The 15,444-nt window shown below is 37.1% G+C and overlaps 2 protein-coding genes across 2 annotated transcripts in view; one reads left to right on the forward strand and one right to left on the reverse strand.

Moving 5' to 3' along the window:
* Positions 1–1,588: 1,588 nt before the first annotated feature.
* Positions 1,589–15,444, reverse strand: part of LOC116849114 (calcium uniporter protein, mitochondrial) — a 69,360-nt gene continuing 55,504 nt past the window's right edge. Inside the window, exons 3-7 of the mRNA XM_032825942.1 lie at positions 9,733–9,909; positions 8,485–8,603; positions 7,665–7,811; positions 6,778–6,981; positions 1,589–6,704 (exon numbers count right to left, since the gene is read on the reverse strand). Of these exons, the coding sequence (XP_032681833.1) occupies positions 6,378–6,704; positions 6,778–6,981; positions 7,665–7,811; positions 8,485–8,603; positions 9,733–9,909 (974 nt within the window). The 3' untranslated portion in view covers positions 1,589–6,377. The remainder of the gene's footprint in view (positions 6,705–6,777; positions 6,982–7,664; positions 7,812–8,484; positions 8,604–9,732; positions 9,910–15,444) is intronic.
* LOC116849113 overlaps positions 11,920–15,444 on the forward strand; it is a 36,616-nt gene continuing 33,091 nt past the window's right edge. The window contains exon 1 of the mRNA XM_032825939.1: positions 11,920–12,195. The gene's annotated coding sequence lies outside the window, so the exon portion shown is untranslated. The remainder of the gene's footprint in view (positions 12,196–15,444) is intronic.

The raw sequence follows: 15,444 nt of genomic DNA on the forward strand, positions 1-15,444 counted from the left end.
TATATATATATATATATATATATATATATATATATATATATATAAAAAGATATATAAATATATATAAAGATATCGCAATAAATTGAGAACGTTTGTAAGATGTGCACAAAAATTATTTTATTATCTAACACTATTTTATATCGAAGTTATTCATATTATATATTCTCATGGAGACATTTTCACTTAATAATATCGACAAGTAATGGTTAAAATAACGCAATTATACCTTATTTTGGAAAATGTCCATTTTTGTGTTTTCGGATTCTTCCTTTATTGTTTCGGACGTGATTGATTTCCAAATAATATTCCGTCTCAGGAATATCATTCCGTCCTTTTCCCATTGTGGGAAGTTATCATTTTTGAAAACTAAATCACATTGCTATGTTATTTGGTCCTGTATATGATTTTAGACCTGACTTCCTTCGATGACTAAAAAGAAAAAAGAAGAAAGTGTAGTTAACTATATGTTCAGAACTATATAAAGAAGTTATATATCATTTTGTAACTTTTCTGTTTGTTTTTTAATTAATTAAGTAGTTAAATTGTTCAATAATTTATTACACAATAAATATCTCATATTTTTCGAAACACGAGAAGAATCAGTGATGGGATAAAAAGAATAGTTAACCAAAGCTATTTTCAAAATCTACTCCAAATTGTGGAAGCTAACGAAATAAATTAACGCCGAGATCGAACAATTAGTCAAAGAAAGCTATTGTTAAAATTTATCGAAGTGCTCGGAATTTTAGGAAATCTAGAGGAAAAGAGGAAGCTATTAAAGACATTAATATTGTGTTTTTTAAAATTTGCGTTTCTTTAAAAATAGACGCCACATTTATATGACTGAAGATTAAATTATATTTTTCTCGTATTACACGGACGACAGAATTGATAATTTTTTTCTTTTTTTATGATACTTACATTTGTCTTCGTTGCGGTACGACGTATCTTATATCGCAGGAATTACATTCGATGATTCGATTGACTCTCTGTAGATTCGTGGTGTCCTGTGCAGTGCTGGAACTTGTGTAATTTTGATTTTAAAGATATAACAATTAGACACTTAAACAACCACAAGACACTTGACACTTGAACAACAAGACACAAAACTCTTGAAAGACAAGAATTGCTCGTCACTATTATAAATTTCGAAATATCTGAACAGAGCAGAACACGAACAGCTCTTTGCGTCTCAACACTTCGAAATGTTCTAGCAAGAAGGATTCTGTGTCTATTTATACTGATTCTTGTCGCCAATGACTTTTCTCAATCAGAATATATCAATAGGAAAATTTGGGCAAAGTGGGGAAATACAAAAGGGCCATAAAGACGAACCAATCCGGGAAAGGATCCGAAAACTTTCCTTGGTACAGACGACAAGCCTCTACTTTGCACAAGTAGGAGCTGCAGGTTCACAGGTATTTTTCTTGATGAACAAACGAACTTAAATTATGTTTTAAAATAATCAGTGGAGATCAGCATGGAAGTAGACATATTAATAATAAGTAAATTGAATATTGATTTATATACATGAAATTGTTGTAGAAATGTTGAAAAGTACGTGTGAGGATGTTTACCACATCAATGATTAACGTTGTACATATCTTTATTTTATTTCCAATTCTCTTCACATGTGTATGGAAGTAAATACATTGGACGTAAATCACAGCACATCTCCGCCTTGAATAAATATTCATACACTCGCTGTGGTAGTATACACATGTGAAAATACAAATAAACAATGGTAGGTGCGCTTGTTGTCGAGCATATTTCTCTTCCGATGTGCCGCGTACAATTATTTGAGATATATATTTGAAAACACGAGATTCGTTCAATCACACTGTTTCGCAAATGCAATTTAACAACTGATCTTATGTACACACATACATGCACACACACACACAGACCGATATAATAGACTTAACATATCATGCAGTTAAATTATGAGAAAAAGTATGTTTTTATCGTAAACGTTATTATTACTTATAAAGTATTCAAAGAAATGTGAACAATGTGTCAAGTATTCTGTTACTGGAATAGTTTCATGTTAATGACCAGAAACGCATGTGCACGTGTTAAGATTAATATGTCGGTCTGTGAATAATCGAATGCTTTAACGCCGCCTGCTGCGCTCACAGTTATCAATTCTTTTTTATAACACTCACGAAACACATCTTGTCGCTCTCCCTCACACAATTAACAATATATGGTCCAATTTCATTAAGAATTTTTTAAGAATCGATCGTTCGCGCGTGTGTCAGGATATATATCTTCTCGTGAATGCGAGCGAATCGAAAGAATCAGCGCACTCGGTTCTGTGTACAGAGAGCCGGATTCTAAATTTGATATTCACCGAATTGGACGCACATATTTTATTTGGCGATGGCTCGAGTATCACAAAGTGACACACGCTGATATATAAAACAGATATAAAAATGATTAGAAATCGTCTGGATGAGATCTCGATCAGACGTTGATTAATACGGATTCAATGCTCGATCGTTTCTTTGCGCGATAAGACGAAATGAAGTAATTGGCATTGGAGATCTTGCACGGAGGCCTCGCAAGAATCCTTCTCTCTCTGAACGCTTTATATTGAGATTCAAGGGTACCTATGTACACTATATTGTGGCGTGTATATAGATATACAATAATCTTAAACGCAACTAGCTCTTTGATTATCTATCGATGCGTCGAATCGAGTATTAGGCATTGAAGCTTACGGAGAAAATGCGCTAAGGCAATATCACTCCCGAACTAAAATATAAGTAAGTTGTATACGTAATGTACATGTGTGTGCTGATGCGCGTGTGCCTGTGTGTATGTGTACGGTCGTGTTGATGTATATATGTGTGTTCGTGTGTGTTTGTATATGCGTATATATATATATATATATATATATATATATATATTTGTACAAAGATTTTTATACGAAATATTCTCTAAGAATAGTACAAAATATTTTTGAGGAAGATGGCTCCGCGATGACTATCAGAAATAGGAAAGCGATACTTTCATTCGTGCTACTCTAGAAAATTACGCTCGTTATCTGCTACAAACTCTTAGATACTTTTAACTTTGTGTACTCAAGCGGTACAGTATATTTGCGTGAAACAGGATAAAGTCACTAAAGAGCGGCGTGACCTTCTCTCTGCGCGTCATTAGACAAAGATACGCGACGTACGCTGATCTCTATGACTTGTCCTCCGTTGTAAAAAAGCATTGGCATCTAATGTTAACGATTGTTTTAACTTATTCCTAATATATTTTTAAATTTAAATCGCGACTCTCTCTATTATCAATACTTGAAGTATGGTGCGATATACGCGTGAATACGGTATCAGGATATAAAGTTATATCAAATGTGTGTTACATATACAAATTCACAAAATACAAACTGTCCTTGAAATAATTTAGTTAAAGCATGTATGTTTGTCTTGCAAAGAATCGATGATGTATATTCACTTGAAATCCCAATAAGATCCATTGCAGATTTCGTAATATTAACGCGCGCGCGCGCGCGTGAAATTATTCTATTATTGAATATTTTTCTTTTTTAGGGCTCCTGGCTATTCAGCATGCAATTTTTGATTGATAACATTGAAAGCAAAGAAATGCTGAACATTTTTACAAAATATATTGAAATAAATTTTGCTCTAACAATCAATAAATTATCTGTAAAATTAGTAACATGCAATCTTTCTTTTTAACCTACATTTTCTCATTATTCTGTCAATTTTATAATTATTTGATTTATTTGATTGTCAGAGCAAAAAGAAAGTTGGAGAATTTTATTGAGAAAAGAAATAAGAGAAAGTTTGAAGTATTTTACATCTATATTATTTGGACCTATTGTTTTGGATAGAGTGAGTTTTGGACATGTTGTATGGATTAGGGTATATTAACCTGCTGTTTCGATAAATTTATTTCAACTTACTCTCCTTGTAGAAATTTTAGATACGCTTTTGCGATATCTGTTTTTGTTTCCGACGTCATAAATCAAAATAATCAATAGCGGTAAATAGCCAAGAGCCTTAAGTGCCGTAAAAATTAGAAATCCAAAATTCGTTGCGGATTAAAACTAACTTCACGGATATAGATTTGACAAAAGCGAGAAGTTTCATGCCAAAAATCTCGAAGCGAATTACGAATGTTCAATTATATTATTTACAATTCTTTCGTGAAAACTACCTAGAATAGCGTTGCAGTAACATTAGCGTTAATCGTGGTGCTGCGATCAAAAGGTTACAGTGTCAAGGTGACAGTAATACATAGGTGTCTTTGTTTCTCGTATTATATTGACAATACTCTGTGAAGCATGGCTTTGATTATTTAAGAACTAGAAATTGTTTGATGACAGTTTCGAAGGAACATTGAATATCTTCGTAAGTTGTGATCAATATACATACCATAGGGTAACGATTAAGTTTTTTAACCTACATAACGGCGATTATATTAAACTATCTTTCGCTACAATTCTGGATCACAGTAATACTAACGTATCTTTACTTTTCTGGATGGATTTTCATCCATACGGTAGCGTTCGAGTGTAAAATGAATGTACGAGAGAAAGGAGAGGGGAAAGGGAGATGATTTAACATTTTTACGTATTGATGTTATTTACAGAACGTTATAACTAATAAGACGCACTCTGAAGTGTGCATATATGTTATTATTAGTAATGATTAACATACGGTTTCGTTGACTCATGAAAAACTGTGTATATACAACACAACATCAACGTCGAGCACGACGACAGCGACGTCGATACATAATACCACTTTGTGAACAACCAACAGTATTATTTTCAATATTATGCACAATTTCAAATTTACCGGTTATCAGAATCTCTTGTACCAGAATCTCTTTTAAAATTTCTTGCAACACTCGTAGATAGATTTTTCTGCCGCCGTTTATTTTAAAATATTGTGTATAGAGATACTATGTTTTCATAGAGAGAGAGAGAGAGAGAGAGAGAGAGAGAGAGAGAGAGAGAGAGAAAGAGAGAGGGGGGGGAGGGAGAGAGAGAGAGAGAGAGGGAGAAAGAGATATAACATTAAATAATACAAGTCGAGAGAAGCACGCGCTCTTACTTTGCATATTAATTTAATTAATTTGTAAGTTGTAGCTATATAACGGTATTCTATCTCTTTGCAATGATCTTTAATATTTTAATTTTTTCGCAATATGTATTTTAACAGTAAGAACACGTGTTTTTGTAGAGACTCGTAATTTTTACTGATTCCAAACACAACAGCGATTTTAACGTTTTACTGCGTGTTTTGTAGAAATACATCACTTTTCTTGGTAAGTTTTAGTAGGACGTTTTACATCATACCGATAGATTGCTTACGCGTCAATTAAGACCCATGATCTCTCGCCATTGTCATTTTCATTTATGACGTTAGAAGCGAGAATATACATGCCCAAAATTCCTGCAAAGTACGTCTAAATAAAAAAATACATCTAAAAAATAAAAATTAGTATCGATTAAATACAGCTCTAAAATAATTTGAACATTTTCCTTTTATTCTAACAATCAATAAGATAACGTAAAATTAACGTGACATGAAACCTTCCTTTTTACTACATTTCCTCTTTACTTTGTCACGTTGTCAGGAATTTTGAGCATTTCTCGATTCTGACGTCATCAATCAAGAATTCTGCGGCGAGATACCAGGAGCCTTAACTTCCAAAAACGCTTAACGTTCTTTGATGTGGTCAGCTACTCACACAATTTCGATTTATAATATTATGAATTTACACAACTTGTTATCTATGTTAACGTATCGAGTGTTGTCGATGATGATATCGTCGGATCGATGCCAAGGTCGACCGGTAAAGCGCTAAGATAATTTGAAATTTATGATACCTCAACATGTCTCAAGAAGTGAATAATGTTTCTGTCGCTAAATGCAAATTCGACGCGCCAAGTTGGTCAAAGTAGCGCGCTCGTTTTCCCTATCTCTTTTCTCCAACGTCTTCCAAATACGTCGACAGTGTTGAGCATTTGACAATCGCCGCATTCTCCATGCCTGTTGAATGCGCACTGAGGATTACCGTCGATATTACTTGGAAGACTAAATCGAGATCTGGTCTATCACACTTCGCGCGCACACCTCCTTACGTAAAAATAAATTATACTTTCCTTCTAAGTGTCTCAGTCCCTGCGCGGTGTAAACGCCGATTCCTTGCGCGGATTAAAGTTTACCCTGAGTGCATTCGCTTTTGTCGTATCTGAGAAAATCTTTTCTCAAGTTTCCACCCGGCGTTTCGTTGGAAGCGGATGTAGCGTCGATTTGGCGATCGACGATCGTTGATACGTTCACTCATTACTTCGGCTCGAATTACGCGCCTTCTCCAGATCGAGTCTCCGACTAAACTTTATACTCTCCGAAAGGCTGTTTTTGCGGGTCGTTCGCCTCCGATGCGACGGATCTTTTAGGAACGTCTCTTTTGGGGCTGGGACTGGGCGAGGAACTAGGTGATCTTGAGCTGCTGGAGCTGGACCTGGCACGTTGCTTCCGCTCCATCTGAGTCTTATAATCGTGCAATGGACCGCGAATGATTTTCAAGGTAGTTTCTAACTCGTAGGCCCGGTCTTTTAGCGAATTGTACAGGTCAAGATCGAGACCGGCCTTCCGCGCTCTTCTGTGAAGAACTATGAGGTGACGTCTGTTCAATACGTCCGGCAGCATGTATTCCTGCGAACAGATAACACAGAAGTAGCTTATTATCGCGATAAAAAGTCCCGCGAATGTATACTGCGGAACCAACCTGTTTAGTCACGAGATAATAGATGAACCACGTCATAGTAGTGCCGTAAGTGACGAAGTATGTGACGGGTTCCATTATGTCCCATGAGTATTCCCACCAGGTTAATCTGGCCAAACCGCCGAATTGAATAGACATCATGACTAGAAACGTCCAGATGAAGAAATTCGCCCTCCTGTAAGCGGCGTTCTCTATGTCTAACAGTTGCTGAAAAGATCGAAGGAAAGCATCAGTTGATTTACGTCGCGAAATACTACTTTACTTTCAGCTCTACGTACTCATTTTGCATTTTGCAGAGTATATGTTAAGTGTAGTTAAATATAGTAATGAGAAAACGAGGAAACTGAAACGCCGCGTTTCATCTTCAGTTTCACAAAGAGACAAAGATAAAAGAGAGAGAAAAAAGATAAAGAAACAGAACGCGCACAAGGAATATTTTAAAGAAACTCTTCCTCTCTCGTATGCGTTGTATAACCGTGTTGTATACGACGAACGGCAATGCGCACAAAGGCGGGATTAGAAAAATATCGCTTCTCCTTTTGCCACGAGTGCGCTAATTAGAACGCACGAGAGTACGGCAATTAAGAAGAGTAGTCGCAAAGTCGTATCCCGGGGATAAAGCAAGAGGAGGGCGGACAATAGAAGCGTGTGTGTGCGCGCGCGTGCATTTAGTGCGATTTACGTGCGCTCGTGATGGGAAACTGACGTACATCTCGTTTAATTATCATAAAATCAATTAACAAATGCAATGAAATTGCTATTTCGCAGCGTGTCTCTCTTTCTGCTGTGAGCGCAGAAAGTGTTGCGCAAGCCATATGTCGCAATGCGCATCCGAGATAATGTGGAAACTGGAAGCGGCAGCTGAACTGTTTGAAATGTTTTTTTTTTACCTGCTCGAGGGGTTCTAACCGCAATCTAACATCCTCTAGCTCGGCAATGACTGCTCTCTCCATATCGGCACTATATTCGCGCACGTGAAACGACTCATACAATTGGTTGACGAGCGCTTGCACGTCCGAGAGTTTCTGCAGGTTCTCCTGTAAAAATGAGATGTGTTTGTCGATATTTGTAGAATAGAACTCGAGAGGATAAGAGTGCGAGCAAACGAACCGAAACACTCCAAAAATAGTCTTGCAGTCACAGCGAAAATTGTCTAGATACAAGAAATTGGCTAAGATGGATAAATGACCAGCAAACACTGCAATATCGCGATATATATTGTACTTAGCCAATACAGATGACAGAGACAAAAGTTCTGTCTGAAATATCTGTGAAATTTAGCCAAAAAGTCTCTTTTCCTTCTAGATAAAAGCCAGTCATACTTTATATAAAAATCGACTGATAGACAAAAAATACTAGCGACGAGAGACAACGGATGTGGGTCCTCACATCCATTGAAATTTGCCAGCAGATATTGCTAGAATTCTACTGTTGCAAATTCTACATATCACAGATCTTTTCTAGAACATTATTTTTCTAGACAATTTTCTAGGTAATACGGAACACAGCGATACATTTCAACTGTGATATTTAGAATCCTATTTGGACCAGCAAAACATTTTTTTTGAGTGAATGACGATACCGAAGTATCGTCGACGAGAACGAGAATTACAATCTATTGAAATAATATTAGTTTCAATATTCTGCTCGATCGAGATCGTCATAGGAGGATAACGCCGGTGGAAAATTCGTTTTCACGTGATAACTCACTATCGTGCACCTTTCTTGCAACGGCGGCGCAACGACGTATTCGTTATCGTTTATTATTAATTTGAAGTCCTCTTCTAAAAGTGACTCTATCGTGTTACTGGAAGCTATCCTGACACCATCTGAAAGAGAGAAGGACGTTGAAAATTTTTATCTCGCGTCGCTTGCTGCGCAAAAATCGCGAAAATCTGTCTGACTTGCGACGCATGTCGATGTCTACGACGCTTCAAATATTTACTGTCGCGAGAGAGAGATGACTTATTTTATCTGATTTAAATCAAAATCTAAAAGTTGACGGACTCATTGGAAATGTGAAGTTTCCGGAATAAGATTATCGATGGGTGTGAAAAGGATAGATCTCGTAGAAATTTTCAATTTGACAATATTTTTAATTTTTAACTTCGTTAAAATTCTGTTTCTATAAAAACCTTTGCATTTTTCCAATTTTTAATTTGATTAGTCATATATTTACAATTTTTAAATCATTGCATCTTAGCAGTTTTAATCACCGTCTTGTAAAGAAATCCCGAGTCGAAATTTTGGCTTTATGTTAAACTTTAAATATTAAACGTAGTAAGAACTAAATTAGCAAAATAGATTTAATTTTAATGATACAATTTACCTCTTGACACAATTTACTTGATACAATTTATTTTGACTCTGATGATGTTCGAAATTTTCTTTTTTACTTTTTTTAGTACTTTCTTTTTTTCCAAAATAGATTTAATTATAGACTTCAGAATATCAAAATGGGTGCTGAGAGAATGTAATAGTCAGACTGAAAGTAGAATCAAAATTTCGTCTCGGATAGATTAAATAGAATCAAAAGAGATTGATATAGGATTTAGAGCATCAAAATAGATGTTGAATGAAATAGTAAAGCTGAAAGTAGGATCAAAATTTCAACTCGGAATATTTATAATATACCGTTACAGTTATAGAGAGACTATAATTGTAATATTGAATGAAAATTTACGGATTTATATAAAAAGAGAGTTCGTTTTCAGATATCGTTTAAGCGGGTTTGCGAAATCTTTCTCTCTGTCGGCGACAAGCGAAAATTTTCTACTATGCTGCTGTCAAAATGTTTGATGATGGTCGATGAAATTTGGCTATCTCCACGCAATCACTGATTACCTTGACTTGTAGAAAATCCATTAGGTTCGTGAGAAAATACATATCACGCTCGCGAAAATGGACTTGCGCTTGTGCCGAGAAGATTCGTTAAATGAATTCTAAGTAACGTCTCACCTAACGATGTTATGCATGCTCGATCGATGCCGCGATCCTCCGTCTTTAGCATGTCCAACAAATTGCCGACAGTATGCGTGATCGGCTTCATAGTGAACGAGCAATGTTCCTTCCTGGATGGAAGAGGCACCGTAATCCTGGGAAGCCCTCGGTGGTACGCCACAGTGACACCCGCACCTACATTAATACGCATTTATGCAATGTGCTCTTGCCTCGGACAATTCGAATGTTCGAGTAATATCAAGAATATTAATTACCGCTTGTGTATACGGAGATCGTTAAAATTATAACGTAGTCAGAACGGAACATAACGTTCCGACGCGGCAACGGAAACGTGCGAATACGCGCAATTACAAAAGCACGCGTCGAACATTAATTACACGCTACATGTTTTATTCGTGTCGTATATTATATGTACACGCGATTCTATATATACTATACACAGAGACGTCTCAAAGTAACTGGACACCGTAATTTTTGTTTAAACAGTCATTTGTCTCACTCCATCAAGTTGACGTAAATAAATGACTATTGACAAAATTCACGGTGTCTATTCACTTTCGAGAGGTATCTCTGTACATAAATTATAAGTTCAACAATCTATCTCTCTTCATGATAAATTCTGGATGAGGCAAATTATGGTGAAGCAAGTCGTTTAAACGACTTCATTTCTTGATAAAGAAAACTTGTTTCTCTTAACTCACTGCTCTGACAAAGGTGTAAATTAAGCTATAAAGTGAAGATCTAACTTATTATCTATCTTAATGAAGATGACGTCCTATTCAGATTACACGATAACGTAACAAGTTCTACATTAAATCTCGCTCGACCGCTCTTCGTTGAATCTGCTCTACCGATCACCTTCAAACACATCTTCAGCCATTGAAAAATGCATTTTCAGCATATCCGAAACTAGAAAAGAAGGAAGAGCCAGCAAGGTGCATCGTTTCCGCGACTCCGTTCGCGTGATAATCGCGCAATCGAGAGCTAGACTATATTAACCTGGTTACGAGCCGTTGATATGAGGAAGGTATTAGAGTGTGGAGAACGGAATGAGACGACGACCGGCGATCTTTCCGCTGTAAGCAGAACGGAACCGAGCCTTAATCCGCTTTGCGCTAACGACCTCTGAAAATGCATCTTCGGACAAACGAGCCATTCTCATCAATTTTCCGAGATTGTCGCTCGAAACGCTAGATCGACAGGGAAATTGCAAATTTGACTGTAACTTCTTGCCTTCGAAATTCTCCTCCGAAACAAACAATAGTGCCGCAGACGAGATGATGAGAAACAAAATGTATACCTGTCTATACGTTACAAGTGTGTAAAACAAGTTTTGTTATTTTTATACATTTTCTAAATTTCTTTAAGATGTCTATAATAAATTTAAGAAATACTTTTCATTTTTATGCTGTCGAAGTACATATTCTGAAATATGTTTGGACGTTAGAATGGTCTAAAACAAATTCTATTATTTTGTATCTTTTTCAAGCTTCTCTAAGATATCTATAAATGCATTTAAAAAAAGTATTTTTCACTTTTGTACTGTCGATATATATCCTTATATAAGAGAAATTTGTTTTTCTTTTTATTTGAAAGAGTCATTACAATACGCTAAAAAAATTATGAAAAAAGGGTTTGTTGGAGGTCGAAGGACTTTCCAAATAATATTGTGAATGATCTTGACGATTTGTACGATTTCACGGGATTTAAACCATTACGGAAAATGAGATGTTAAGTTGAATATTTCGAGTCCCTTTCAACACGACTGTTGTCGTCCGTTTTGGTTACAATCCTTAGTGGTCACTTTGGACAACAAAGCTTTGAAACAGTTGGAAGCGCAACAAGTCTATCACGCGTTTCAAACGACCTGCCGAAAAAACACCCAGCGGCGACCGACGACAACTATCATCTAACGTTACGCGCGTTACACCGCGACAAGGATGGAAATTCGATGCCGCACAGTAATTGCGCGTTCTTTAAACGAAACAGGCAACGTCCGACAATTAGTACGTTCCCCACGCCACACACGACACACGATGCACAGCGTTCCGTCCGCGTGCATCGCCCGGCAGGCAGGTAGGTAGGTTAGCACAGGTGGAAGTGGCAAGAAATCTACCACCACTCGAAGGCCGCCTCCCTTCTTCCATCGTCATGGAAACTCTGCGGTGGTGAAGTTTTCTGTGTCGTGGCGCAGTCTATTGTAAGATCCTGCTCAATTAATAAGTGACGTGACTGCGCCAGACGTGCTCGTTGTTTCTTTGGTTGTTCTTCTCCTTTCCTCAACCTTGTGACAGTCCCTCGGATGACAGTAGAATTTCGTGAAACGTTTTTACCTGAACGTCAGGGATGCACGCGTGACTGAAAACCTGAATGGCGTAACACTGTATATGGCATCCTGCGGAACCTTTATGAGGATTCTAATGGTCGCACGGGGTTAATCCGCCAAGTGATTGACTGAAAGTAAGTCCGTTTGTGTCATTTCACGAGTATAGATTATTATGTGCGGATGCTATATAAAACGCCACTAGAACAAATATCCAGAAATTGTGCTTTTACTTTACAACCGTGAAATTCGGATGTTCTTTTCTTTCTTTGACTTTTGTTTAATCACATGTCATTCTAAATAGTTCAAAATATTTTGGATCATAGTGAACTGTACACGAACGCGAGGAAAAAGAGTGGGATAGGGTGAAGAAAATGTATGCTGAAAATAGCTTCACGCTGTATACAATATTTAACCCTTAAGCGGGCGTGCGCGATACTGAGTGTTGTATTGCAAATTTATAATTTATTTTTGTCATAAAATTGTAATAAAAAATTTTAAATACGCCATAAAAGAAAGTAAAATATATTTGTCAAAAGATGTAACATTAGAATTTTGTACATTTCTAAATTTATGTTACATAAACTTGTGACCACGGCCGTAACTAGATAACTAAAAATATTTAAAATTGTTTAAATAGGGATATATCAATATAAAAATATGAAAATATAATAATAGTAACATATAACGAACCTTTCAGAATATTGGAGACTAACAGTACGAAGTACCGTAAAACGTGACTTATTGCATTGAGAGTTGACTAATAGCCGTATCACACTAGCGACTGCGGCTGCGGCTGCGATTGTCTCTTGACCAATGAGAAAAGCGGTAGTAGCTAGCAGCTTCTTTCTGACTGGTCAAAAGACATAATCGCAGCCACAGCCGCAGTCGCGAGTCGCTAGTGTGATACGACTATAACGCGTGAGTGACTTCTTCATGAAAAAAAATAATATATGTTAAAAAATATCGTAAAATATGTTGAAGAATACCGTAAGAATATGTTGAAGAAAGCCTGTAATAGGAGAGCACGTCGTAAGTAATCTTTCAGAAAAATCAATCAATAGAATACTGCTGCGCGCCCGCTTAAGGGTTAATAAGACATCTTTAATCAGACATAACGATGTTCGTTACAATGTAATGTTGAACGGAAATAAGATGTTTAACAAAATGTTACATGTCACGCCAAGGAACGATAAGCGCGACCGGTCGAACGGCCGATTTCACCTGTTTTAGTCAATGCAAAAATTCGCACGGGCAGTTTGCGCTTGCAAAACTCTAAGAAAGTTCCGCGTGCATGCTGTTCTATTCTCTTCGGAATTGCCGTGCAACTTTCGACAGAAATCAAATTGTGAGCAGATTTACACGCGCTGATGATCGCGCCGAGAAAGTCCTCGAAGTGCTGACACGTGGTGAAATATTTCACCGGGCCGGACGGAGGACGGTGTTCTCGCGCAATTAATAAGCGTCGTGTACAGAGCTAAATTATCCCTTGGGAAATCCAGTTACCTGTTTCCATCGAGCGCGCCTTCGTAGTCTTCGGCCGAGCGGCTTATTCGCGTATCATGCATCTCGCGCGTCACCGATAAAGAAGTCCCGTGAAAATTGAACGGTCGGAGGGGGGAGGGAGGGGGAGCAGTCTAACTGGCGTCTCGCGTGCAATAGCCGCATTTGATATACCGAGCATGCCGCAGACTCATTCTCTCTCCTGAAGGTTACGTCATAGTCTACTTCGTCGGGACTTATAATCAACGGCGCTAACGATACCTCAATGTCCTATATAAATAGAAGTTTCCATAAATAATTCGAACGAGCGCGCCTCGAGGTCAATATATAGACCGAATTCTATTTTATCTATTTACTGCCCCATAAACGATATTTTCTTCCGCACGAAAAACATCGAGGTTTAATTTAAAGTTTCGCGGAGGCGCTCGTTATCAAATTAGTTTTCCGAACAACTCGAGATATTTGACTTGAAGAAAGAGTTAAGTTTTCTTTTTCGTGAAAAAACCTCAATTTTTCATCGTTCTTCCTTCTCTCTTCGTAGGTTGATGAAAAAAAACAATATATGTTAAAAAATATCGTAGAATATGTTGAAGAATACATTTTATTAATTTTATTGAATTGATTTGAATTGGCGTTCGATCTTGATTTCTCGATTTTTCTGGTGTACTTAAACGCAGATTTTATGGGATATAGATATACCGGGTATTTATTATAGTTAAGTTTTAATTGAAAATAATCGCACACAAACGAACTTTGCGCGGGCAATAGCTAAATTTCTTTTTTTGCAAATGAAAGATTAGGAACCCTATAGTACACAGTAAGTTTTATGGCTTTAGGATACTTCGTAGAGGAAAGCATGTGTGAGGAAAACAGGTAGGCAGCCTCGTACGTGATCACTCAGCTAAATATTGCACCGTCCCGTCCTGTCTGTATACTTCATATGATCTCATGTACACGTGAGCGACAGGTTACACGGTGAAAATATTCTTTTTGTCATAAATTCTCTTTAACTTTATAGTGTTTTTAGTAATTCAGGAATAAACTGTATTAGAGTAAGGTATATCTTGCTAAGGGACATTTAAGTAAGTTTCACTGAAAACAGCAAATATTTTAGCAAAGTCTTTTTCAGTTCCTAAAAAAATATAAGTAGCGCTAGTAAAAATTAGGGAAGAACATCAATCTTTTCCTCGCGATTACAAAGTTCTATAGTAACTTTTACTTTAAGATTCTCTCCGTATAAAATATCTCGAGAGTTTATGGAGTTAAATTGTTCGAAAGAGAATCTCGTTTATCAAATATTTGTTCTGCAAAATTCTTATACTTGCTTTTAACCGGATGATAAATACTTGCTTCTAACCGGATGATAAATCGCGCAATATTAAACGGTCATCTTGAATCAAATGAAATGCAAATGACTGCTTGTCACACCCACGTCGTACGGTTAGAACGTTTTAATGTCAAATAAAATGTTCATGAGATGGTTTAGTAATAAGTTTCGCTTATAAATAATTGAGCAACGAGAGTCTCCTCCCTTTCTCTCTTCCCCTTGTGAACTGATTTTACATTAACAATCGCTAGGTCTGTACCTAACGGCCAGACCTTTTCCGGATAAAAATAACGTTGGAACACCTCTCGGTTCGCAATGAATGATCGTGGCTGCCGCTGCCTTCAATTTATATGCCGCTACATCGATTTTACTCTCGAGGAAGGTACGGTGGTGACATCTAGTTGTGACTGTTCGTACCAGCAACGGGCCGACTGAAATTCAGGCGCGTGTAACACGCATGGGAGCTGTAATACATGCATCCGACCCCACATTTTATTCAAGTTGCTTTGAGCTGCTGACCATAAAAAAAATCTTATTTTCGTAGTCTACTCTACTC

This window comes from Odontomachus brunneus, unplaced genomic scaffold (assembly GCF_010583005.1).
Source record: "Odontomachus brunneus isolate Ranch 3 - 2012 unplaced genomic scaffold, Obru_v1 Obru_scaffold_107, whole genome shotgun sequence".
Taxonomy (NCBI): domain Eukaryota; kingdom Metazoa; phylum Arthropoda; class Insecta; order Hymenoptera; family Formicidae; genus Odontomachus; species Odontomachus brunneus.